General features: G+C 41.2%; 1 protein-coding gene across 21 annotated transcripts in view; it reads right to left on the bottom strand.

The window, feature by feature from the left end:
• Positions 1–26,329, bottom strand: part of LOC113406698 (neurexin-1) — a 1,188,348-nt gene that overhangs the window by 640,252 nt on the left and 521,767 nt on the right. For all 21 annotated transcript variants that reach the window (XM_029911749.1, XM_026652587.1, XM_026652589.1 and 18 more), the window contains 2 exons: positions 18,862–19,245; positions 218–421 (listed from right to left, as the gene is read on the bottom strand). In XM_029911749.1, coding sequence (XP_029767609.1) covers positions 218–421; positions 18,862–19,245 — 588 coding nt within the window. The remainder of the gene's footprint in view (positions 1–217; positions 422–18,861; positions 19,246–26,329) is intronic.

Raw genomic sequence — 26,329 nt, 5'->3', positions numbered from 1 at the left:
ATAAAAAATGCAAAACCAAAAGAATAAAAATCAGTAACTTTAAAAAATGGACGTGTGTGTGTATATATATGCATGTTACATATATATATATATATATAATTTAATTTTAAGGTCAAACAGGCTGTTCAATAAATGCTTGCAAGCAAAATAATAAGAATAAGAATGCTGAAGATGTTAATTTCTGGAGGGGGGAGGGGGAGGGGGAAGGGTTTGTTACCTAGGTTGACCGTTAGTTTAACTCGTCCTGCATCCAGCTCTAAACGAAGTGTATCTGCAGATTCCCTAGAAGTAGTTGCCATTAAAATGCCATAAGCTCGCTGAGACCTGAACCGTAAGGACACATCTTCTGCCTCTGTATGCATCACAACAGGGAGCTGTATCTTCATAAACATACTTCCGTCATAGCTTAAAACTGTTGCCTCTGGAAATGGACAAGAAAACTGCTAATTACAAAATAAATAGTTATACTATATTTATTGAAACTGTTAATAGAAAAGCCAACACATATATATAGCCAAAAGATCGAACACCATCATGTTGAAAATTGGAATAACAATCATTGTTGGCATACATAAGCAAAGTTGATTTGAAATCCGAAATCTCAGGTTTTGGGAACAAGCCATGCAACTTTTAGACTTATTTTAATTAACTCAATTGGTAGACTTTTTAAGGCCCAATGCGATAAAAACTTATGCATGTGCAGGACTTTATGCACATGTGCATAAAATCACATATGCAAGAGCTTGCAAGATTGAGGCCTAATTGTGTAAACTTAGGTCAAAGCTATCCAAGTCAATATTACACTCCTATCTTGAAAACTCACCTCTGAGTCATCTACTTTGATCATTACCGGAGGGTTTTTTCTGTTTAAACCAGTAAGGTTCTTATTACCCAGAATATGGTTATTGCCAAGTTATCAAAAAGAACCCTTAAGGCAGTGGTTTTCAAACTTTTTTTCTGGCGACCCAGTTGAAGAAAATTGTTGATGTGGATGCTGGAGATGAGGGGTTTGGGTTTGGTGGGGGCTCAGGCCTGGGGCAAGGGGTTGGGATGTCCAAGCTGAAAAGTCCCAGTCTTATTAATCTCCCCTCATATGAAAGCTGTTCCATACCCCAGGTAATTCCGTTGCCCTTTTCTCTACTTTTTCCAGTTCCAATATATCTTTTTTGAGATGGAGTTATCACATCTGCATGCTGTATTCAAGATGAGGGCATGCCATGGATTTATACTGAAGCAATATGATATTTTCTGTCTTATTATCTATCCCTTTCCTAATGATTCCCAACATTCTGTTCGCTTTTTTGACTACCGCTGCACACTGAGTGGATGTTTTTTTGCAGAACTATCCACAATAATTCCAAGATCTCTTTCTTGAGTGAAAACAGCTAATTTAGACCCCATCATTTTATATGTATAGTTGGGATTATGCTTTCCAATGTGCATTTCTTTGCATTTATCAACATTGAATTTCATTGTCCCTTTTTGTTGCCCAGTCACCCAGTTTTGGGAGATCTTTTTTTAACTCTTTGCAGTCTGCTTTGGACTTAACTATCTTGAGTAGTTTTGTATTATCTGCAAATTTTGCCACCTCATTGTTTACCCCTTTTCCCAAATCATTTATGAATATGTTGAACAGTACTGGACCCAGTATAGACCTGTGGGGGACACCACTATTTACCTCTCTCCAGTCTGAAAACTATTTATTCCTACCCTTTATTTCCTATCTTTTAATCAGATACACATCCACGCGAGGACCTTCCCTCTTATCCCATGACAACTTAATTGGCTTAAGAGCCTTCGGTGAGAGACCTTGTCAAAGGCTTTCTAAACATCTAAGTACATTATATCCACTCAATCACCCTCAGGGCCGGCTTTAGGCCGATTCAGCCGATTCGGCTGAATTGGGCCCTGCGCTAAGAGGGCCCTGCGCTGCAGCTCTCCACCCCGCCCTCAGCTCACGTCCCCCTCCTCCCCTCCCCTGAATGCTCCGCCCCCTGCTCCTCCCCCTCCCCTGCTTCCCGCGAATCAGAGGTTTGCGGGAATTCTGAAAAGAAGCAAGGACGGGCAGGCAGTACCAGGTAAGCTGGGGTGGCGGGGGGCGCGAGAAGGGTTCCGGGGAGGCGCGGCCCAGTCCAGCCCCGGTTCCGGCAGAGCACACCGGCCCCAGCGGCTCTGGCCCGGCTTGGCTCCAGCCCGGCCCCTGGGGCGCGGCGTGGCTCGGGTCCGGCCTGGCTCGGGTCCCACGGTGCGGCTCGGGTCCGGCGTGGCTCCGGCCCAGCGCAGCCCAGCGCGCCCCCCGCGGCGCGGCTCCGGCCCCCGCGGCGCAGCTCCGGGCCGGACCCAAGCATGGCAACCCCGGCTGGAGCGCGGCTCGATTCCTGGAGGGCAGGGCTTGCTGCAAGCCCTGCCCCCAGGAATCGGGCCCCGCTCTTGCTAAAGCCGGCCCTGATCACCCTTGTCCACATACTTGTTGACCCCCTCAAAGAATTCTAGTAGATTGGTGAGGCATGATTTCCCTTTACAAAAACCATGTTGACTCTTTCCCAACAAATCATATTCATCTATGTTTCTGATAATTCTGTTCTTTACTATAGTTTCAACCAGTTTGCTCAGTACTGAATTTAGGCTTACGGGCCTGTAATTGCCGGTATTGCCTGTGGAGCCTTTTAAAAAAATTGGTGTTACATTAACTATCCCCCAGTCATCTGGTACAGAATCTGATTTAAATGATATGTTACATACCATAGTTAGTCATTCTGCAATTTCACGTGAGTTCCTTCAGAACTCTTGGGTGAATACTATCTGATCCCAGTGACGTGACATTACTTTTTAATTTATCAATTTGTTCCAAAGCCTCCTCTAATGACACCTCAATCTGGGATAGTTCCTCAGATTTGTCACCTAAAAAGAATGGCTCAGGATTGGGAATCCCCCTCATATACACAGTCATGAAGACTGATGCAAAGAATTCAATTAGTTTCTCTACAATGGCCTTATTGTCCTTGAGTGCTCCTTTAGCATCTCAATCATGCAGTGGCTTCCTGCTTCTGATGTACTCTACAAAAAAAAATTTGCTATTACCTTTTGAATCTTTGGCTAGCTGGTCTTCAAATTCTTTTTTGGCCTTCCTAATTATATTTTTACACTTCACTTGCCAGTGTTTATGCTCCTTTCTATTTTCCTCACTGGGATTTAACTTCCACTTTTTAAAGGATGCCCTTTTGCCTCTCACTGCTTCCTTTACTTTGTTGTTTAGCCATGGTGGCACATTTTTGGTCCTTTTACTATGTTTTTTTTTTAATTTGGGGTATACATTTAACTTGAGCCTTTATTATGGAGTCTTTGAAAAGTGTCCATGCAGCTTGCAGGGTTTTCACTTATGGCGCTGTACCTTTTAATTTCTGCTTAACTAACTTCCTTATTTCTGTGTAGTTCCCCTGTCTTAAATTAAATGCTGTCATGGTGGGCTGCTGTGGTGTTGTCCCCCACCCCCTCACAGTGATGTTAAATTTAATTATACAGGTCTGTCGCATCTTACGCTGGGGTTACGTTCCGCAGTCAGCGCGTAAAGCGAAAATCGCGTATAGTCAAAATTACATTGAGTGTAATGGCGGGTGGAATCGCCCGCACTACAGGTACAGTATTAAAACTGTTATTTTTCTCTTTTTTTTTTTTTGCCGACCGTGCAAGCTGAAATGTTAAATGCGTGTAAGATGCGACAGACATGTATTATGGTCACTATTACCAAGTGGTTCAGGTATATTCACCTCTTGAACCAGCTTCTATGCGCCATTTAGGACTAAATCAAGAATTGCGTCTCCTCTTGTGGGTTCCAGGACTAGTTGCTCCAAGAAGCAGTTATTTAAGGTGTCAAGAAACTTTATCTCTACATCCCGTCCTGAGGTGACATGTACCCTGTCAATATGGGGATAGTTGAAATCCCCATTTATTATTGAGTTTTTTATTTTAAGAGCCTCTCTAATCTCCCTGAGCATTTCACAGTCACTATCACCATCCTGGTCAGTAGTATAGGCCTACTGATATATTGTTATTATTAGAGCATGGAATTACTACCCATAGAGATTCTATAATACAGTTTGGTTCATTTAAAATTTTTACTTCATTTGACTCTACACTTTCTTTCACATATAGTGCCAGTCCCCCACCAGTACCACCTGCTCTGTCCTTCTGATATATTTTGTACCCCGGTATTACTGTGTCCCATTGATTATCCTCATTCCACCAAGTTTCTGTGATGCCTATTATAACAATATCCTCATTTAATATGAGGCACTCTAATTCACCCATCTTATTATTTAGACTTCTAGCATTCGTATATAAGCACTTTAAAAAATTGTCACTTTTTAGCTATCCGCCATTACATGATGTAATTGAATGGGACTCTTTTTCATTTCATAGAATCATAGAATCATACAATATCAGGATTGGAAGGGACCTCAGGAGGTCATCTAGACCAACCCCCTGCTCAAAGCAGGACCAATTCCCAACTAAATCATCCCAGCCAGGGCTTTGTCAAGCCTGACCTTAAAAACCTCTAAGGAAGGAGATTCCACCACCTCCCTAGGTAACCCATTCCAGTGCTTCACCACCCTCCTAGTGAAAAAGTTTTTTCCTAATATCCAACCTAAACCTCCCCAACTGCAACTTGAGACCATTACTCCTTGTTCTGTCATCAGGTACCACTGAGAACAGTCTAGATCCATCCTCTTTGGAACCCCCTTTCAGGTAGTTGAAAGCAGCTATCAAATTCCCCCTCATTCTTCTCTTCTGCAGACTAAACAAGCCCAGTTCCCTCAGCCTCTCCTCATAAGTCATGTGCTCCAGCCCACTAATCATTTTTGTTGCCCTCCGCTGGACTCTTTCCAGTTTTTCCACATCCTTCTTGTAGTGTGGGGCCTCACCAATGTCGAATAGAGGGGAATGATCACGTCCCTCGATCTGCTGGCAATGCCCCTACTTATACATTTGACTGTGTTTCATCAGATCCTACCCATATTTTATCATCTTCCATCCTCTCCGCCTTACTAGGACATAGAGAATTTCCATTAATAGATTTTCCCCTAAGGGATGTCTCTGTCTGAACCACATGCTCTTCCACACCTATCGGCTTTCCCCCAGACCTTAGTTTAAAAATTGCTCTACGACTTTTATAATTTTAAGTGCCAGCAATCTGGTTCCATTCTGGTTTAGATGGAGCCTATCCTTCCTGTATAGGCTGCCCCTTTCCCAAAAGGTTCCCCAGGTCCTTAATCCCTCCGCCCTACATTGTCTTTGATGGGATCCCAAATCATAGGTCAGGAGATGACTAAACGAAGGAAATTATTACCCAGCCGATTGTATGTGCTGAAGTATTTTACAAGGAAATAGAGAAAACTACTGTGGCTTGTTTATATGCCCCTAGTTTAGAAGAGGTCTTTAATATTTTCCCATTTTATACTCGATCATAAGCCGGTTCATTTATAAGCCGACCCCCACCGCCCCCAAGATGGATAAGTAAAAATGGAAAATTTTTATGACCCTTTCCTAAGCCAACCCTATAATTCAGGGGTCAGCAAACTTTGGCTCCCGGGATACGAGGATAAGTCGCTGGCGCGCCGAGATGTTTTGTTTACCTCGAGCGTCCGCAGGCACAGAGGTAAACCTAAGTAAACAAAGTGTCCTGACGTGCCAGCTGCTTACCCTAATGGGCCGGAACAGCAACTGGTGGGGAAATTTTTGGGGGGGAGAAGCTGGGGGTCAGGGGAGTAGCCCCTGTGACCACCCCCCACATGACCCCACTCCTAGCACGGGACCCCCACACTCTCCCCATCCCATCCCTTCCCACCTTATCTGGGGAGGATGTCTCTGGCCTGAATGGAGCTGCTCCGGCAGGCTGGGCAGCACGGTCACAGCCTGCTTCAGCGGGCCAGACCGGGCGGCGCGGCCGCAGCATGTTCCAGCGGGCTGGGCCGGGCGGTGCGGCCACAGCCTGCTCTGGCGCCCGGGCAGCGCGGCCACAGCCTGCTCGGGGGGGCGGGGCTGAGTGGCACAGCTGCAGCCTGCCAGCCCCAGAGCTGCAGCTGCTTCGGAAATCTGGGGGAAGAGCAGCATGGCCAGAAGCGGAGAGTCTCTGGCCCCGCCTCTTCCCTTCTGTCTGTGCTACCTCTCCTTGCTCCCTCTGTTGGGGGGAGGGGCTGTGTCCCACCTCTCCCTCTCTATACCCGTTCATAAGTCGACCCCCTTCTCTGGTGCTTCCCTTTTTTACTAAAAAAATTCGGCTTATGAACGAGTATATACGCAGAAGAGACTGACTAGAAAGTGCTGGATGTTGAGGACTGCATGGAAAGTGGCTGATGGCATTGGTCCTCTGATAACTTCTTTAGCAATAGAAAGCAGTAAGTGAGAGAACCTCACACTGTCACAAAGATGTCAGTTCTTTGCCGGATGGCAACTAAAATGGATTGCTGGCTTAGAGTGGTGAGAGCAGACTGCACTGTATAGATTGTGGGAGCAGCCAGAAGTGTCAAGCAAAGTTTGCCCTTGTTTGCCACATTGATTAATTTAAAGGAAGGAGACAATCCAAATCCACGGGCAAGATGACCATGAAAAGACTTCTCACATGCAAGTTCCAGTTTAGGATTCAAAATGTGCACCTTTTGTCTGCCAGCAGACTTTTCCAATCTATTTCAATGGTCAGAATGTCCTGTTACCAGAGGATTTCATTATCTAGCTGGAGAGGATAGATGGTTCTGTGACTAAGGCCCTAGACTGTGAATCAGGAGAGCTTTGGTCTATTGCTGGCTCTACCACAGGATTTATTGAGCAAATAAAGCTACTTATTCTTTCTATGCTTTAGTTTCTTCATCTGTAAAATGGGGATAATTATTCCTTATATCACCAGTGTTATGAACCTAAATCCATTAGTATTTGCAAGGAACTTGGATGCTACAGTGAGCACCATATAAAATACCATAAGAAAAACCAAATGGTGGTAAGGTTGTTGGTTTACTTAAGATAAATTTTAAAACTTTTCAAGGGCCCCCCTTTGCAATCACTAGAGAAAGAAACTGTCTCTACATTTTCCAGACAACATTATCCAGTGTAAAGGCAGGTCACTGCAACAAAGTTTGAAGGCATATAAACCCTCCAAAGTCAGACTGGAGTTGTGTGGCAGGTGGGTTACATTATTTTAAATCCATTTCCAAGCACTAAACCCTCACCAGTAAAATTATTTGTGGAAATCACCCAGACACTGGAAGAACAGACTACTAATATTATCATCAAGGCTTTAGAAATTGCAAGTCTGGGGGATTTTATCAGGTCTGTATTTGCAGGAAAAAAAACAGCCTTGGGAAGGAGGAGAAGGGGGTTTCTGCCCTTCTTAAATCAAAAATCCTTCAGAATAGACAGATAAAGGACTTATTGCTCATGGTTCTGGTGAGAAATTTCATTGTCAAAGCAGACCTCAGTGAGATATTATTTGAGCATCCCAGTTAATTCCAATTTTTTGAAGTTCCTCTGGCTCAGTTGGAAGGGGCAGTTTTACAAATGACAAGACATGGTATCTAGTATGTGTAGAGAACTCCAAGGACCTTTATATGGTCAAAAAGGTTTTGGTACAGTTACTGAAAATCTGGAATAAGATTTTGTAATTGGCATGTTAGTTAAGAGGAGTTTAGAGAGATTTTAAATATTCAATAAATGTAGCTATACTAAAAGCAGTGGGGGTCTGACAAACTGAACAAAATCTTTTCTTATCCCCATATCATAATAGATATTTTAGGGCTGATTGTAGATTCCCTAAAATAATCCCTGGCGATTGGGTAGCAAGAAGAGGAAAGCATGACAGACGTGGCCTAGTTGTGTAATTGGTGTGTCTTTATAGTTTACCCTGAGATACTCTGGGATACTCTCTATTTGGGGGATTACTGAGATGTTAGCTGGGGTCAGAAAGATAAAAAGGAGTGTGAACAGGTATTGATTTGTTCAGTAATGGCCTTCCAGGATTTACTGTCATGATGAGCAGTCCTCAGTCCTTTTTCGCATAACCACACCAGTTATTTTGGAAACAGATGTTCCAAAAACTGTCTGAGAAGCCTGAGTTGAGACCAAATGACAAAAAGCCTTTGGACAACAACTCAGAAATCCATTCAAGATCTAAATTGTTGGGCAAACTGGCATGGGTATCACAATCAAGTGCTGACGGACTACAGCACAGAAATGCCCTAAACAAATGACAAAATTGGGGAGAGGAAGGAGCATTTGATCAGTGTGGTGACAATAAGAATTACGCCAGTGCAAGTATTGGAAATCAATATCATCATACATTCCAGAAATGGAAAATATGACAGTGGTACGTTGGGATCTATTTCCAGCTCTGCCACTGGCCTGCAGGTGACCTGGGACAAGTCACTTCACTTCTCTGTGCTTCCGTTTCTCCACCTGTAAAATGAAGCTAATGATACTGACCTCTTCTGTAAAATGCTTTGAGATCTACTGATGAAAAAGTGCTGTATCAAAGCTAGCTGTTATTTATTCAAGAGAAGAGAGTCTGTGGGAAGAGTCACTGTTAACAAGAAATATTTTTCTATGGCTGTAACATGCAGAGCACTACAGTACCCGCTGCCTCAGTCATCACAAAAAGAGATTCTTCTCCAGGTTCCTGAATAAGAGAGCTGCAGGGAAGGGGGTCTCTTTTAAATTTGGTGGCAGATCCAGGAGTATCTATATCATTCCCACCCACCCACCCCTTCTCAAATCTTCAGGCAGTATTAGCAAAGAGGTACCAGAAGAGAAAATTAATTTGTTCTTCTTGATTTTTCTTCACTGTCCAACAGGGCCATGATTTCTGGTGATTCTATGGTGTCTACAGAATTGTTAATAATCCTGATGAAGTTAGAGTGAGTAATGTTTCAGAGTCTGATTCAAGGTTATTGTGCAGTAAAAGATTCTCTGATGATAACTTCTTTACTGTTACTATTGACATTTTGCACAATGGATAGATGGAACCCAGCAGCAGGTCATAAAATTAAATTTACAGGCATTTTGTTTTGTAGGACATTGCAAAATGTAAAAATATCCTTTTGGAAATTAACAATCAGAGATTTTCCAACTCCTATGGTATAACAGGTGAAAAGTGGTTCTGTTTTTCTTCCTATTAGTAATATTAGGGAAACTAAATATTATGGGAAGCAGTCATGGGAAGAATGGTGAACCCTAAAGATTATTCTTTGGCAGAAACTGAAAGTTTATTAATCTCAAATTATTTTATTGATATTTTTCAGAAACTGAGCCCTTATCATCACATTTTCCCACACACAGTAAATGGTCTTCTAACTCTGAGTCTAGGGGGGCCAAAGTTGACCTCTTTGCCAGTGTTCTGTTTATCTCTCAGAGTGGCAGCTTGCAGGTTGTGGCAGCTTGTGGGATGGCTTAAGCCCAAAGGGCCACAAATGATTGCTATCAAGCAGATGTAAATCTCAGACTTTTGATAATACTCACCTTACTAGCCAGAGTGGGGTTTGAATCTTGCTGAGCAGGGTATGAAATTTCTTTCCCATGTCCCGCATTACTGGGTGTGGTGCGAGCCTGAGTGGAGGAGGTTGATTTTTTCCTCTACTCCCATCTCCTTTTTTTAAGGCTCCTGGTGCATGTTGGAGTGTCCTACCCCTAGTTCTACTTCCCTCTGCCCTGACTGGCTAGTAAGCTACAGCTGGGTTGTGCATGGCCTTTGCACCACTACAGGGAGTTCTATTTTCTCTCATCCCAGGATGGCACCTTTCTTCTGCATCCTTGCTGTCATGCCTTCCTGCCTAATCATATTCTTATGTTAAAATAAGTTTATACAGGGTATTCCAGAAAGCTTTGGTCAATCTTTTTTTAGGTTAGGAAAGCATTTTCCTCCATAATGTAAGAGTGGCTCATGGAGCATGAGGTTTTGCAAGCTCTCTCTCTCTCTCTCTCTCTCTCTCTCTCTCTCTCTCTCTAATTTCCTCTCAGCAACCAGGAGATTCTGGTTTCCTTCCTTGCAACTTTTACAAGCATCCACTATGGATTGTTGATTTAGCAAGATGATAGCCTGAATAAATGGAGGAAGCTTGGGGAAGAGTGGTTATGCAGGGCTGGGTATGAGTCTCAAAGGACTACTGTGGGTTAAGGCTCTCGTCATCTGTGCCCATAACCCTCACATGAGTAAGGGGCTGTGTGCATGATGGTGACATAGATCGTTTTTTTTCCTGTTCAGCTGCTCCAAAGGGGTTCATTAGATTAAATGCTACTAGAGCAGAAGTTTAAGCTCAAAATGGCTGTGATAAATGTTGAATAATATGCTACTTGTTAAGAGGAGGCACAGCCTCTAGGGTAGGGAATAACAGTTTTACTATCATTACAGTGCTGGAAGCACAACAGGGAAAGAGCCTTTATTAAACAATACTGTAAGCCATTGATTCTAGCTGGTTTTTCTTTTTCTTTTTCATGGCAGCATCAAATCCCAGGTACAGGGAAGAATTATCCAACAGAAGTGAGATGTTAATCCTTGCTTGGTAAAAACTGATGAAATGAAACATTTCTTGGGTGAATTTATGAACTGATAACTTTGCTTAAAGAAATATTTCCCTTCCATGCTCAAAAAATGTAAGTCTTATCTTTATAAACATACCTGTTGAAATTCTCAGGGCCTGATTCTGTTTTTATTTGAAATAGTGTCAATGGAGTCAAACAGATGTAAAACTGGTGTGAGAGGATAATCAGGCTATTAATGTTGATGTAGGCTGGGATTTTCTAATTTGCCTAAGGGAATAGAGATCCCAATTCCTATGGACTTTCCTGTGAGTCTTCTCCTTGCCCCCTTTTGAAAAACCCTGCCACATTTTTTTGTTATTCTCTCATTTGTTTTTTCAAAAAGGAGAAAAACTCTGAGGAGAACCCCTCAAAGGGCCAAAGGGATGTTGTTATTCTTCAGTGTATACCTTGAGCAATTTGGACATAAGGTTCCAACCCAAAGGGCTAGCATTAAGGACTAATATTTACAATAAAAATGTTTTCCATTTAAAATTGAAGACTTAAATCTGTCAAGTGAACAGAAAATGGGCTCACACCTCTCTCTTCTATTTTCTTCCCTTCCTGTCTTGTTCCTCTCAATGCATCTGCTTCCTCCTATTATTGAGGAATGCTTAGCCCTCCATTGCACAGTAAGTGACTTATTACTTTCCTCTGAAACTATATGTACTACATTATTTACTCCGCTATTTCCTACTCCCTCCCACTTTTCCTCCACCCCCCGAATCATTCTCCATGCCACCTCCCTTTACACAATAGTAGCCATTTCTTTTTTAAATTTTAGACTTGCATCACTGATGTGGAATTATTTATTTATTTATTACTTCTATTCCAGTGACAACTAAAAGCTCCAGTCATGGACCAGACCCCACTGTGCTAAGTGCTGTACAAACAGAACAAAAAGGTGGTCCCTGCACTGAAGAGCTTACAGTTCTGGAATCAGCATTTAATTACCATTATTCATGTCAGAAAGAAGCTACTGGCATTGTAGTGATGCTAAGTGAAAGGGAGGAAAGCAAGGGGAGGAAAGAAGAAAAAATGTAGGGTGCAGTGAGGGGTGAGAGGGAATGGGACAAGAGCTTTAAAAATAAGTATCAGAGAATAAAGAAAATAAATTATTCAATGTGAAGAGTGGGACGTTTGGCTTTGCTTATACAGGAGCAATGAAGCTCATGTGAAGAGGAGGTGAAGGATGTGGATAGGATGAGAAGTTTGACTGGAAATAAGATTGTGTTTTTAAGGCAGTAGCAGATCAGGACATTGGAATATGAAGACTGAAGTATACGGTATTGAAAAACAAAGGATCAGTTGTGGGCCAGTTTCAGTTATCCCATTCCTCATGTCGTAATTAGCTGTGATATAGTCCAGACACAACAGTATTTTAAATTGTTATAAACTCTTGTACAGGGATTATGTTTTGTATTTCTGCCTATATCATGATTAATTTAAATATCCATGGCAAGTTAAAATGATAGCCTATGAAAAATGTGGAGGAGTCGAGTAAGGATATCTGAAAGGATTTCAAACACCTTTTTTGAGACAGTTTAAAAAGATTTATACTCAATGAAACATTGAAGATGTTATCCTGAAAAACCCAGTCTGTTTCATCAGGCTGCTTCAATTTTTTTAAAACTATTTTACTAACTAGTTCTGCTCCATAATTTATGTATGGAAGGTGTAATAATGGCTTCCTCACAAGTCACTTTATCATGGTCTTTGAACCTGTCTCAGATAGAGTTTCACAATGTGGAGGTGGAAGAAGTGTTTTCCAACACTGACATTTTGAGGGCGAGATGATGCATCCCCGCTGCATCCCTTCCCTTCCAGCTGGGTGAATTTTTTATATGAAACTTTTTCACACACAAAATGCAGATTTGGGTAGTCCAAAACACTTTGTGAATTCTGTAAGAATTTAAGCAGGTTACATTTTGGTGACATTGCATGACCAGTGATAGTGCACTGGACTGGAACTCAGGGGACATGGGTTGTATATCTTTACCATTGACCTGTTGTGTGGCCAAGTCAATTTACCTCTATTTACCCTTTACTTTTCCCCCCTGTTTTCTATTTAGACTGTAAGCTTTGTGCGGCAGGGACTATGTGTTTATAGAATGCCTAGGACAATGAAATCTGATTTTGGCTAAGCTCTATAGGTTACACTGTAACTCAATAACATTACATTTTAATACCACAACAGAAAAAGTCATTAATAACTTATATATCTTTCCTTAATAGCAACTATATTCTTAAATCAGAGAATTTATGCTTAAGTACAAAAGAACAGAATTTGCCCCTTAATAGTGCTCATTCCAGACCTGTAACTATTAGAGATCCAGATCATGAATAAACTGCGACTAGTTCCAATGACTTCAATGTGTGTTTGCAAGTGTATTCATTATTTTATTTTTATTTTTCTACTTTTTTAAAATTTCTCCCAAAAATCTAAAACTTCACATAACCAGATAAAATAGTTTCATGTTTTGCAATAAGAAGTGACTTAGTTAGATTTAAAAAATACTACAGTCAACAGGAGACTTTGTGCCATGACCCAATACATCAAAATGTGAAGGAAAGATCCGTGATGTTGGATGTTAATACCCTTCTCTTCAAAAAGCAGCTTGGATGAAATAAAGCAAATAGTGGCAGACTTGAGGGGTCTCTGGGAGTACTTTCTAATAATTCTCAATCTATAAATAATTACTGGATAAAATATGGATGAAAACTGAAATTGATACACTACAGTTAGGATAAATGTTTAACATGGGTAAGATTCCGCCACCTTCATTCATGACAAGTAGTACTTTACTCCAGTAGGATTATTTGAGGGGGGATGTCCTCACTACACAACAAGAGTAGGGTGGGAGAATCTAGCCCCACAGGATTTAGCAGGGTGCAAAGGATGAAATTTGTAGTAAATAAATAGGTAGGAGATGAGGTTATTATAACAATAGGAAACACATGATTTTTCATATCGTCCTGCATTTGTTAGGAGTTTTTCTATTTTATTAAAAAATGTACAGAGACAATTCAAACAGGGGAAAAAATACACTCAAATGTATTTCCCCTGTGGAAAGTTCATTTAAGTTAACTCCTTGCAAATTGTATGCCTGTCCTTTCTTCAATAAATTTGCTCTTATCCATTGTTCCTTGTTGTCCAGTCAAAAGTATGCACCTGTGAAAGGCTTTGCCAAGAGGCAGTCACATATTGTGATCCATGATGAAAATCAGAGACACAGCCAAATTATATTGCTATGACATCTGTCCCTCCATCTGCTTTAGTTTCCATAAACAACTAAATCAATCCATAGATTATACTGATGTTTTTACTTTATGTATAACCAAGAATTTGTTACAGTGGGAAAATAAGCACATACAACCCAATTTCTGCACACACACACACAAAACTATTAACTTTAAATAGGCTGGAATGAGCATAAAATGGCTTTTGTGTCCTATGGATTTTCCTTAGTTACTAATCTGATCAGATTATAGAATCATATATTCATAGAATCATAGAAATATGGGCCTGGAAGGAACCTTGTGAAATCCAGCACCTGACACTGAAGCAGGACCGAGTATATCTAGACCATCCCAAACATATGTTTGTCTAAGCTTTTCTTAACCGCCAAAGACAGGGATTTCACAATCTCACTTGGAAGCCTATTCAGTGCTTAACTATCCTTATAATTAGAAAGTATTTCCTAATATATAACCTATATCCCTCTTGCTGCAGATTAAGTCGATTACTTCTTGTCCCACCTATAGTGGATGTGGAGAGCAATTGATCACAGTCCTCTTTGTAACAGCCATGAACATATTTGAAGACTTACCAGGTATCCATCCACCTTCCTTTCTCAAGACGAAAAATTTCCAGTTTTTTACCTGTCCAAATAGGTTAGGGTTTTTGAAACTTTTTAATCATTTTTGTTGGTGAGAGTACATAGGATAGCAATTTGTTCTCATCTTTCCTAAAGTGTGGCACCCAGAACTGGACATAGCACTCCAGCCAAGGTCTCACCAGTGATGAGCAGAGTGGGACAATTACCTCCTGTGTCTTACAAACAATATGCCAATTAATGCACCCCAGAATGCTATTTGCCTCTTTCACGACTCAATTGTATTGTTGGCTCTAATTAAATTTGTGATCCACTTTAATCCCCACATCCTTTTCTTCACTACTACCACCTAGCCAGTTATACATATTGTTGTATTTGTGCATTTGTGCATTTCTCCTTCCTAAGTGCAGTACTTGGAACTTGTTTTTACTGAATTTCATCTTGTTGATTTCAGACCAAGTCTCCAATTTGTCAAGGTCATTTTGAATTCTAATCCTGTCCTCCAAAGTGTTTGCAACTCCTCCCTTCTTGGTGTCATCCACAAATTTTATAAGCATACCCTCCACCCCAGTATCCAAGTCATGAATGAAAATATTGAATAGCACCGGACCCAGAACAGACCCGGGCAGGAGCCCAATAGATACATCCTCCCAATTTGACAAAAAGTCATTGATAATTATTCTTTGAGTACAGTCTTTCAACCAGTTATGCACCCACTTTACAGTGATTTCATCTAAACCAAATTTCCCTACTTTGCTTATGAGAGTCATGTGGCACAGTATCAAAAGACTTAAGAAAAATCAAGTTATCACATCTACAGCTTTCCCCTATCTAATTAGCCACTAACCCTGTCAAAGAAGGAAATTAGGTTGGTTTGGCATGATTTGTTCTTGACAAATCCATGTTGGCTATTACTTATTACCTTACTAGCCTCTAGGTGCTTACAAACTGTTTAATAATTTGTTCCAGTATTTTTCCAGATATCAAAGTTAGGCTGACTGGTCTATATCCCCCTCCCCCCCCATTTTAAAGATAGGCACTCTGTTTGTCCTTCTCCAGTCCTCTGGGGCCTCACGTGTCCTCCATGAGTTCTCAAAGATAACTGCTAACAGTTCTGAGATTGCTTCAGCTAGTTCCTTAAGTACCCTAGGATGAATTTAATCAGGCCCTGCTGACCTGAATACATTTAATTTATCTGATGCCTGCTCTACATGTAAAACTTAGGGTGACCTAGCTACATCACTCACAGCTGTGAAAAATTTTATGCCCTATGTGATGTAGTTAGGTCAATCTAATCTCCACTGTAGATGCAGCTAGGTCGATGGATGAATTCTTCCACCGACCTAGCTACTGTTTCAAGGGGTGGATTTACTATAGTGATGGAAAATTCCCTTCTGTGGCTGTAGTAGGTCTACAGTATAGCACTACAGCAGCATAGCAGATGTGCTGCTGTAGCGCTTGTAGTGTAGACCTACCATAAATATGAATGTATAATATTTTTGTATGGTACAGTATTGATACATATAATAAGGATAAATTATTTCTTTGATTATTACGGCAAAGAAAGCTTCATGGCACATAAATGTTAGTGTCATAAAATGTAAATATATGCCATGTTTGCTGTAGATATCCTAATCTCCTAACACATAATTACAGAGCCCAGTTGTTTAACCTCAAATATTTTATTCTAACATGGTTTCCCACTTTGTAAGGCTCTATTGTTTGTGGAGGTGAACATGTTCTTATTTTACTTCAATTACTTACAACAATTATAATTGTGTTATTTATATCACTAAATACAATAATGTATCAGTTATTCCACACCGGTAGTAGTTATAACAATTTGTGTGGTAAAATGCCAACACACTGCTTTCAGAATCTCAAAAGCTGTAATCGTATTAATGCATGACCATTCGGGATACAAATATTACTGGAAGGAGAACTGCTTTCAGTGCAGTTTCCTCTGGATAGGGAGACCCGAGGGTAGGAAATGATCCTGCACTGACTGCACAAAGATTTCTGCTGGACAAGAGCCAGATACGATTGTGAGGAAGCTAATAAGAATACCATATTACCATCACTCCCAGTAGGTGAAGTTATGTGTGCTAGGAAATTAAGTCCTGAATTGGACAATAGCTGAAAATATACTAGGGGGAAAAATAACTGGAGATGAAAAGGATTCTGTGCGAGTTCTTGTGACCCGTTAAATATGTTTATGACAAATCCCTATGATGAAGTTTGCTATTAAATTCTCATTTGCAGATTTGCATATGTTTGTTGTCCCTGTCTCTAATGACTGAAATATGTAAATGTTTCCTAGCTTCTCCTGATCTGGAAAGATGTAAGTACTATTTTTACTTCTCCATATGTAATAGCGGAATTTTGCCACAGGGTGGTACACCATGCATATTTAACTGAAGGTTTTTGTAATTCATCTGACAGTTTGGTTATGCCTTCTGCCAACTTCACTCCACCAGTAATAGAACAATCTGGAGACATCAACATAACTGGCCTCTAGCCAAAGGGGCTTGCATTTTTAAAAATCTGGGACCTACACCTCTATCTCAATATAACACGATCCGATATAACACAAATTCGGATATAATGCAGTAAAGCAGCGCTCCGGGGGGGCGGGGCTGCGCACTCTGGTGGATCAAAGAAAGTTCAATATAACGCGGTTTCACCTATAACACGGTAAGATGTTTTGGCTCCCGAGGACAGCGTTATATCGAGGTAGAGGTGTACTTGTAAATGCCAATAACCTGACTTCATTTACCACAAAAGTGATGGGATTTCCTCAAGATTATATCTAGACCTTTTTAAAAAAACATTCATCAGTTTTATTTTTAAACAGTAAAATCTTTAAGTGACCACTTTACCTAGCAAAATGAATTAAACTATACAGAAAAAACTTTAACTGCCAGTCAATAAACTTGCAGATTAGGTTTCGGCTAGCAGGGAAGACTATATTATGTGTCAATTGTAATATAAGATTTCACAAAATAAGAGTTCTGGCATTTGAACACTTTTTGTTCCAACTGGAATAAAAATACTAAAAAAGATTTTTGTTCTGATAAACTGTTAGTTTCCCCACTTATCCTTACAAATAAGGATGTCAAATTTCATTTCTCTCTTTTCTTGAAATATATTAATAAAAGGTCTGGGTCTTTGCTTGTATTGTAATAAAATCACAGAAGAGAGAATATTAGAATATAAAAGTAAAGATTTCTTATAAAAAGAGAAACAGAAAAGCAGATTTAATATTCAGTTACTAAAATACAAGTACTGTAGCTGACAATTGTAACAAATCATGGTTAATGTATTGCAGCTAAGATTTACGCAATGTGTGTGCAAAGCACTGAAAGTGTCTTTACACATTCTGTTTGGTGTCAATTTAAAAATAAAAGCTCTATCTGTTTGATACAAAATATTAAAATGAGCTACTCAATGTTCCTTTTCTATTATAAAACGGTGTATTGCACACAGAAAAAATTGCCCATTATTATAAGTTGTATATACATGACTCAACAAAACAGCATCAAATTCTTCTTAGTGTTATTATTGAAATATGCTACTTTTAAATATCACTGAAATGCCACTGTGTTTGCAGATTATTAAAGTGTTAATTAAACTAATTAAAATAAAATAGAAATGATATCAGAAATAACCTATACTTGTAATACCCATATTTCTTTTCCTCCCCAATTTTTTAAAATTAAACTTGTATAGCTACTATCTGATTTTACACTCCTCTTCACAGCTAAAGGTTATATTCATTAATTTTAAATATAAATTATTTTACTACTTATGATGAACAGTAATTTTATTCCCCTATGGACTAGAAATTTTTTTAAACTACAAAGAGTGAATCTAAATTCTAGGGGCCTGATATTTTCTCATTTACATTCAAGAGGTGAAATCCTGGAATCACTGAAGTCAGTGGAAGTTTTGCCAAGGACTTCAATGAAGCCGGAATTTCACTCATGGAATTCAAGAATGTACAGTAGTTAGTGGGGTTATACCAGTGTACGTGCGGGGAGACTCCGTCCTCAATTCAGAGTCAGATTGTGGTGAATTCAGGTTTCATAGAGTCACATTTCAGTAAATTAATAATAAGAGAAAGTACTTTCTCATGTTGTCACAAAGCTCTTCACAGCTCAGCTTGTAAAATGACAAAAGAGGGGATTTTCAAAGTCACAAATAGCAGATAGGCACCTGACTCTTACTCATCATGAGTGGGAATTAGGCACCTACCTGCCATTTGTGCCTTTGAAAATCTCCCCCAAACTCTTTCATATGGCCACATGGCCACTTGATTCAATTTAGTTTTCTGCCAATATAAAACCAGTGTGAAGAAGAGCAACAGACAATGAGGGTTATTTTTTAAAAAGGTTAACACAGTACTTGCCATTTTTAATCATTGTTAATTTCTACATTGTAGAGTCATGCACAATCTTTTGAAACCTACCTCTCTCACATGATCTGCCAAGGTAGCCTGTACCAGAACAATCACAGATATATCTGTTCCACCCATCCCTGCATACACCATTGTTTTTACAGGGGTTGCTCAGGCATGGTTTTGCAGTTTCTCTTGAACATGAGGGTTTCACTCCAGCAGTGCTTTGAATTTCAGCCATTTGTCGAATATCCTTGCTTTGGCCATCAATAAACAAGTCTCTGATGCAGCCAACATATCCGTAATTGAGAAGTGCTGTCCACACCTCTGTTGGAAAGACCAGCCCTGCTTTATTTTCTGGCAAGCCCCCAAGATACAAGTCATCATCTAGGTCTAGGATTTCGCTTTCTCCTGGTGCAGTGTAAGGTGTACGTAATGTGTTCACAGAAATGGTACCTGATAAGAAACAACAACATGCAAGATTTTTAAGATATTAAAGTGAATTCTGGCAGCATTTCTTTATTCCCTGAGTCCCAAAATGCAGTATTTGCTTATTGCCAAATATCTCATGCACGAAAGCCCTAGATGAATGTTGTATTTACACATTTTAAAATAATAAAATGACACAGTATTTTGTATTAAAATATCCCTTAAACACTATCAGGAAATATGTGGTATACAAACATTTCCACAAAATACTGCATGAACTTAAATGTATGAAAACCAAAATCCACGTAAGGGATTTCAGATAGATAAAATGTATTATTCAGTGCAAAAAAATCAAATGTATTTCAGGGTGATCTTCAGAAATACCCTGTTGGTGCAACAGCAACTCTTTGCACTGCCCTCTAAGTGGCTCACGATCCCGTGCTAGGGATTCTGCCTCTGAGGAGATAATGTGCGCAGTCTTTGGGTTGGATCCAAAGCCCATCCAGGTCATTGAAAAGACTCTGATTAGTTTCAATGGACTTCGGATCAGACCCTTTGTCTGGGAGGGGAGGGGAAGTACTCTCATCGGCTGCCAGGCAGCCAATCATTAAAGAGATAGTGATGTACACCCAGAGGGAAAAAATCAATGCCTCTGACATTTGCATCTAAATGTGTGCTTGTTACAGAGAGGGGAAAGAGGGAAGCACGAGAGAAATCATGAAATCAGAAATATTTATTTATTTTTGCTTTCAGTTAAAAAACAAAAACAAGCCTGAAATTTTAGCTCTGCCACTTGTGCAAGAAGCCTCAAAAAAGCTTCAGATGTGTTGCTCAAAATGTTGGCTAGGATGATCAATTGTCAAGATCCTCTACTCTGAAAATAATTGTAAAGACTGAGGACTCCAACTGAAAGAATTGAACATACAGAACCATAGCACATGTGTGCTAATCAGATACAGTCCAACTGTTGCAGTAAGATTATTAAAACAAAATGTGTGTGTGGATTTTAATATGATCGTGTCTTCACATTCAAGCAGGCGGTGAAATCACAATCCCCTATAGATCACTGTATTAAAGTGAAGTACTGAGGCTGAGGGAACTGGGTTTATTTAGTCTGCAGAAGAGAAGAATGAGGGGGGATTTAATAGCTGCTTTCAACTACCTGAAGGGGTGTTCCAAAGAGAATGGAGCTCGGCTGTTCTCAGTGGAGGCAGATGGCGGAACAAGGAGCAATGGTCTCAAGTTGCAGTGGGGGAGGTCTAGGCTGGATATTAGGAAACACTATTTCACTAGGAGGGTGGGGAAGCACTGGAATGGGTTACCTAGGGAGGAGGTGGAATCTCCATCCTTAGAGGTTTTTAAGGCCCAGCTTGACAAAGCCTTGGCTGGGATGATTTAGTTGGTGTTGGTCCTGCTTTTAGCAGGGGATTGGACTAGATGACCTCCTGAGGTCCCTTCTAACCCTAATCTTCTATGATTCTACCAGCCACATTATACTATATAAGTTACAGCAGTGTGTGTTTTATGTTTTACCCTCAGCAGTGTGTTTGAAAGGGTACTATGGAAAGCAGGAGAGCCCAGGATCACATTCCTCTTTACATACAGATGCATGTGAAACATCATTCCTATTATCACTATGCAGCACAGAATCCGGAACACCTCAGGGATTATTATTGAGAATTGACAACTATGGAGCATTTCCCCAGGAATGTCATTTGGAAAGGATATTTCCAAGATCTTGCATGCACCTATATCAAAATATGATTATAAACGGAGAGCAAAAGTGAGTCAGACAGAGATGTTTGAAACAAACATTTTATTATATGAATCTTAAATTAAAATAAAGTACTATACAGTAGAATATAGACATCAAAAGAACAAACTAACTTTTTTTCTTTGTTTGGAATCCCATGGCCTGTGTTATGCATGAGGTCAGATTACATGATCACTGTGGTCCCTTCTGGCCACTAACTCTATGAAAAACAACCATTTTTGAAAGCCCACAATTTGGCATGACCAAATACATTGCTGTCTGCGCCCCCATTATTTTATTTATGATGGTGGTATTTTGTACTCCGATCATACAGAGTCCCAGGGGACGCACAGATTAAAAAAATGTAATGGGCAAACCTCAATGTCTCAGTTAGCATAAGCATTCAAAAGTTTAGACACTTATTCAAATCATTTTGGGCTGGAAATGTCAGAAGATAAAGCTCCTTTGTGAGATTTCCAGTACTTCTGGTTTAAGCTGAGCTTGGTATATTTAAAAAACAGCCTCTCTGCTTTTAATGGTTACCGAAAAGGATGAGGGGACAAAAAAGATTGTGCCTTATTTGCATCTTTATAATTGTGTATAAAAATGCCTGAACATTTTGCTTGTTTTAAATATTTATCCCCCACTTCCTTTAGCAATATCAGGAATACTTTTCTTCTGTGTTTTGCTTGAGGTCTATTTGGAGAATCAGAAAACTGGAATGGGAGGTTCCTAAATCCCTAACTGAAGGAGGAGGGTATGTTGAATCTTTAACTAAGAGACCCTTTCTTCCACCAAAAATCCCTCAAAATTTTCAATCATGAGAACCTAAAGTTATTTTACTAAATCTATATTTAAGCACCTCTATCACAAGTCTTATTTCTGAGGTTCTGAGCATCCACAGTTCCCATTAAATCAAACCTCAGAAAGTCAGTACCTCTGAATATCAGGCTACCTATTGAACCGGGGACTTCTGGAGCTTAGTGCATGAGCCTCTATTAAGGAACTAACTTTAGTGTGAATTTTTTTGCCAAAGCTTTTAGTAATCAGTTGTGTCAACCAACACACACCTTTTACCTAATGTGATACATATTAAATTAGATATGGTAGTTATTGCATTATGAATAATATCCACTAAATATTAAAAGATAAAGGTTTGGTTATGGGTTGCAGAGCTTTTCTCCTTTAGGTCACTAGGTTGAATTAGACCCAGATCATTAGTGAATAAAAGCTTTCTAATGACATTTTAGCAGCCTAATATACATAAAATGAATTGGTGGTCTTACACCAGTACCAAGTAACAAAAACAACCAGTACAACTGGCACATTTTTAAGCATCCTTAGCAGAGAGGACTGGGATTAATTGTACATGGAAAATGAATGATACCTCTTCACCCTTAGGTACTTGATCTCAGTCAAGGTTCAAAAAAACTAGTTGCACAACTTAGTGGAACCTTTCACTGCTCCTACTCATGTTGTACCAGATCTGTTCAGTCTCTAGAGCTGTTATTTGGCATCACCAACATCATTTCACTGGCACTGTGGGAGCCTCAGGCACTGGTGCACCTCAGTTCCTCGTATTCTCTGCCTGTGGCACATAATAGTCTAGTCTCCTGTGGGATGTAATACTTTGGTCTAATTTTGTTGCTGGCTTTCGCATATGGGTGCTGTCATATTATGAGTTTGACTTCTGTATTTGGGGGGCCAAGGGGAAGAGGTGGGAGGTGAGGGTCCACAGGGGATCCAGATGCAGCAGGGGGGTCTTAGCGGGGCAGGCCTCTGGATGCAGGGAGTGACGCTTGGTGGTGTAGGGAATCAGATGTGGGGGGCTTGGTAGGAGGGTCTGGGTTTGTGGGATCTCTGGAGGCAGGGGGTGAGGCTCAGCAGGGTGAAGATTCAGGTGAGTGGCACTTGGGAGGGAGGTCTGGATGCACTAGAGTTGGGCAGTTGCAGGTGCAGCTCCCCATACAGTGACCTCTCCCCCTTGCAGCTGAGGAGTGATGGGGACAGGAAGTGGAGCGGGTGTGTGTGTGGAGCTTCCTGGAGCCAGGAAAGGTTCCTGGGGGTGGGTCTGACTCGACCCCGGTGGCTCCCTGCAGGGGGAGTCCCATAGTCCTTCCGCCCCACCTAGGGTGACCAGAGAGCAAGGGTGAAAAATCGGGACAGGGAGTGGAGGGTAATTGGCACCTATATAAGACAAAGCTGCAAATATCGGGACTGTCCCTATAAAATCAGGACATCTGGTCACCCTAGCCCCGCCCCTACAGCCAGGACTAGCAGCTGAGCACTCACCTGGGTTGGGAAGTGGCTGAGCCACCTTGTTCTTATGGAAAATGGTACCAAACTGGAGCTCTGCTGTAAAGGTCGCTCCTCTCCTGCCCTCCATTTCACAGTCCATGTGGAGAAACTGACCGGCAGGCATGGAGTGCTTTGAATCACCGCTTGTGCGCCCATGCAACGTTGCTTTGTGCCCTCCAAGAGAACTGGGGGGGGGATGGTGAGCAGCAAAGCCAGGCTCTGTGCCTGCCGGTCAGTTTCTCCATATAGGCAGTGTGATGAGTTATCAGGAGCTACTTTCCTGCCCTCCCCTTATGCAGACCACGTGGGGGGAAACTGCCCAGCAGGCACAGAGCTTCATAGAGTCATAGAATATTAGGGTTGGAAGAGACCTCAGGAGGTTATCTAGTCCAATCCCCTGCTCAAAGCAGGACCAACACCAACTAAATCATCCCAGCCAGGGCTTCATCAAGCCGGGCCTAAAAAAACTCTAAGGATAGAGATTCCACCACCTCCCTAAGTAATCCATTCCAGTGCTTCACCACCCTCCTAATGAAATAGTGTTTCCTAATATCCAACCTAGACCTCGCCCACTGCAACTTGAGACCATTGCTTCTTGTTCCATCATCTGCCACTACAGAGAACAGCTGAGCTCCATCCTCTCTGGAACCCTCCTTCAGGTAGTTGAAAGCAGCTATCAAATCTCCCCTCACTATTCTCTTCTGCAGACTAAATAACCCCAGTTCCCTCAGCCTCTCATCATAAGTCATGTGCCCCGGCGCCCTAATACTTTTTGTTGCCCTCTGCTGGATTCTCTCCAATTTGTCCACATCCCTTCTGTAGTGGTGGGTCCAAAACTGGACACAATACTCCAGGTGTGGCCTCACCAGCGCTGAATACAGGGAAATAATCACTTCCCTCGATCTGCTGGCAATGCTCCTATTAATACAGCCCAGTATGCCGTTGGTCTTCTTGGCAACAAGGGCACACTGCTGACTCATATCCAGCTTCTTGTCCACTGTAATTCCCCAGGTCCTTTTCTGCAGAACTGCTGCTTAGCCAGTCAGTCCCCAGCCCGTAGCGGTGCGTGGGATTCTTCCTTTCTAAGTGCAGGACTCTGCACTTGTCCTTGTTGAACCTCATTAGATTTCTTTTGTCCCAATCCTCCAATTTGTCTAGGTCACTCTGGACCCTATCCCTACCCTCCAATGTATCTCCCTTCCTCCCCACCTGCGAACTTACTGAGGGCGCAATTAATCCCAGCATCCAGATCATTAATAAAGATGTTGAACAAAACTGGCCCCAGGACCGACCCCTGGGGCACTCCACTTGATATTGGCTGCCAACTAGACATCGAGCCATTGATCACTACCCGTTGAGGCCGACAATCTAGCCAGCTTTCTATCCACCTTATAGTCCATTCATCCAGTCCATACTTCTTTAACTTGCTGGCAAGAATACTGTGGGAGACCGTATCAAAAGCTTTGCTAAAGTCAAGAAATATCGCATTCACCGCTTTCCCCATATCCACAGAGCCAGTTATCTTATCATAGAAGGCAATCAGGTTGGTCAGGCATGACTTGTCCTTGGTGAATCCATGTTGACTGTTCCTGATCATCTTCCTCTCCTCCAAGTGCTTCAAAATGGATTCCTTGAGGACCTGCTCCATAATTTTGCCAGGATATGACGTGAGGCTGTAGTTCCTTGGGTTCTCTTTCTTCCCTTAAAATATGAGCACTATATTTGCCTTTTCCTAATCATCTGGAACCTCCACTGATAGCCACGAATTTTCAAAGATAATGGCCAATGGCTCTGCAATTACATCAGTCAACTCCCTCAGCACCCTTAGATGCATTAGATCTGGACCCATGGACTTGTGCATGTCCAGTTTTTCTAAATAGTGCTTAACCTGTTCTTTCACCACTGAGGGTTGCTCACCTCCTCCCCATACTGTGCTGCCCATTGCAGCAGTCTGTGAGCTGACCTTGTCTGTGAAGACTGAGGCAAAAAAAGCATTTCAGCTTTTTCCATATCATCTGTCACTAGGGTTGCCTCCCTCATTCAGTAAGGGTCCCACACTTTCCCTGACCTTCTTCTTGTTGCTAACATACCTGTAGAAACCCTTCTTGTTACCCTTCATATGGCTTGCTAGCTGCAACTCCAATTGTGCCTTGGCCTTCCTGATTACACCCCTGCATGGTCGAGCAATATTTTTCTACTCCTCCCTAGTCATCTGTCCAAATTTCCACTTCTTGCAAGCTTCCTTGTTGAGTTTAAGCTCACTGAAGATTTCACTGTTAAGCCAAGCTGGTCTCTGGGGCACCTGGCATTGGTCACTGTCAGAAGACAAGATACTGGGCTAGATGGATCTTTGGTCTGACCCAATATGGCCGTTTTTATGTTCTTATGATATCTTGACTGACAGACGGACCAATTTTTCATCAAAACTTATGACACTGCACAAAATTTAGATGATCGGTGGCAGCTCTTTGAGATCTTATGGAAATTATAACATTCAATGATTCTAAAAAAAGAAGTACAAATCCGTCATGGGAGAAACAGTTATCTATGTGATCTTGGGTTTACTCCATTTTTATACCATGCCTTTGGAGCTCTCCTTATTTTGCAGAGCTTGAGAGAGGAATTCTTCAGCTACATTGCCAATATGTTGCAGCATAGCTTTATAATTTCAACCTACAGATGTAGGCAGATGCTTTTGCCAGAATGGCAGAAGAAAAACTGTTTTAGTGGGAAGGTGGAAGGGATGTCTTAGAGGAAAATGGATGTGCAGAGCTGAGAAACTACAGCATTAGATTAGAGTTTTGTTCTATGTTTGTACAGTGCCTAGCACAATGAGCTCTGGGTCCATGAGCAGGGCACCTCACTGCTAGAGTGATATAAAACAAATAAATATTAATACAGCCAAAGATGAGACAGTGAGCACCCAAGGGAAAAGGTGGCTTCTTTCACAGACTGCTTGACCACCTGGTGAGTAGAAAAGATTCTCCATATCTCCCTGAGGCAAGGAAAATCTAGAGGGAAAACTGCTTAAAAACTTTTTGATTGACTTTTGGGTCTTAG

This window comes from Terrapene carolina, unplaced genomic scaffold (genome assembly GCF_002925995.2).
Source record: "Terrapene carolina triunguis isolate 2854851 unplaced genomic scaffold, T_m_triunguis-2.0 Scaffold122, whole genome shotgun sequence".
Taxonomy (NCBI): domain Eukaryota; kingdom Metazoa; phylum Chordata; order Testudines; family Emydidae; genus Terrapene; species Terrapene triunguis.
Note: the sequence above shows the minus strand (reverse complement) of the source record. Positions and strands in the feature narration are given on the sequence as shown.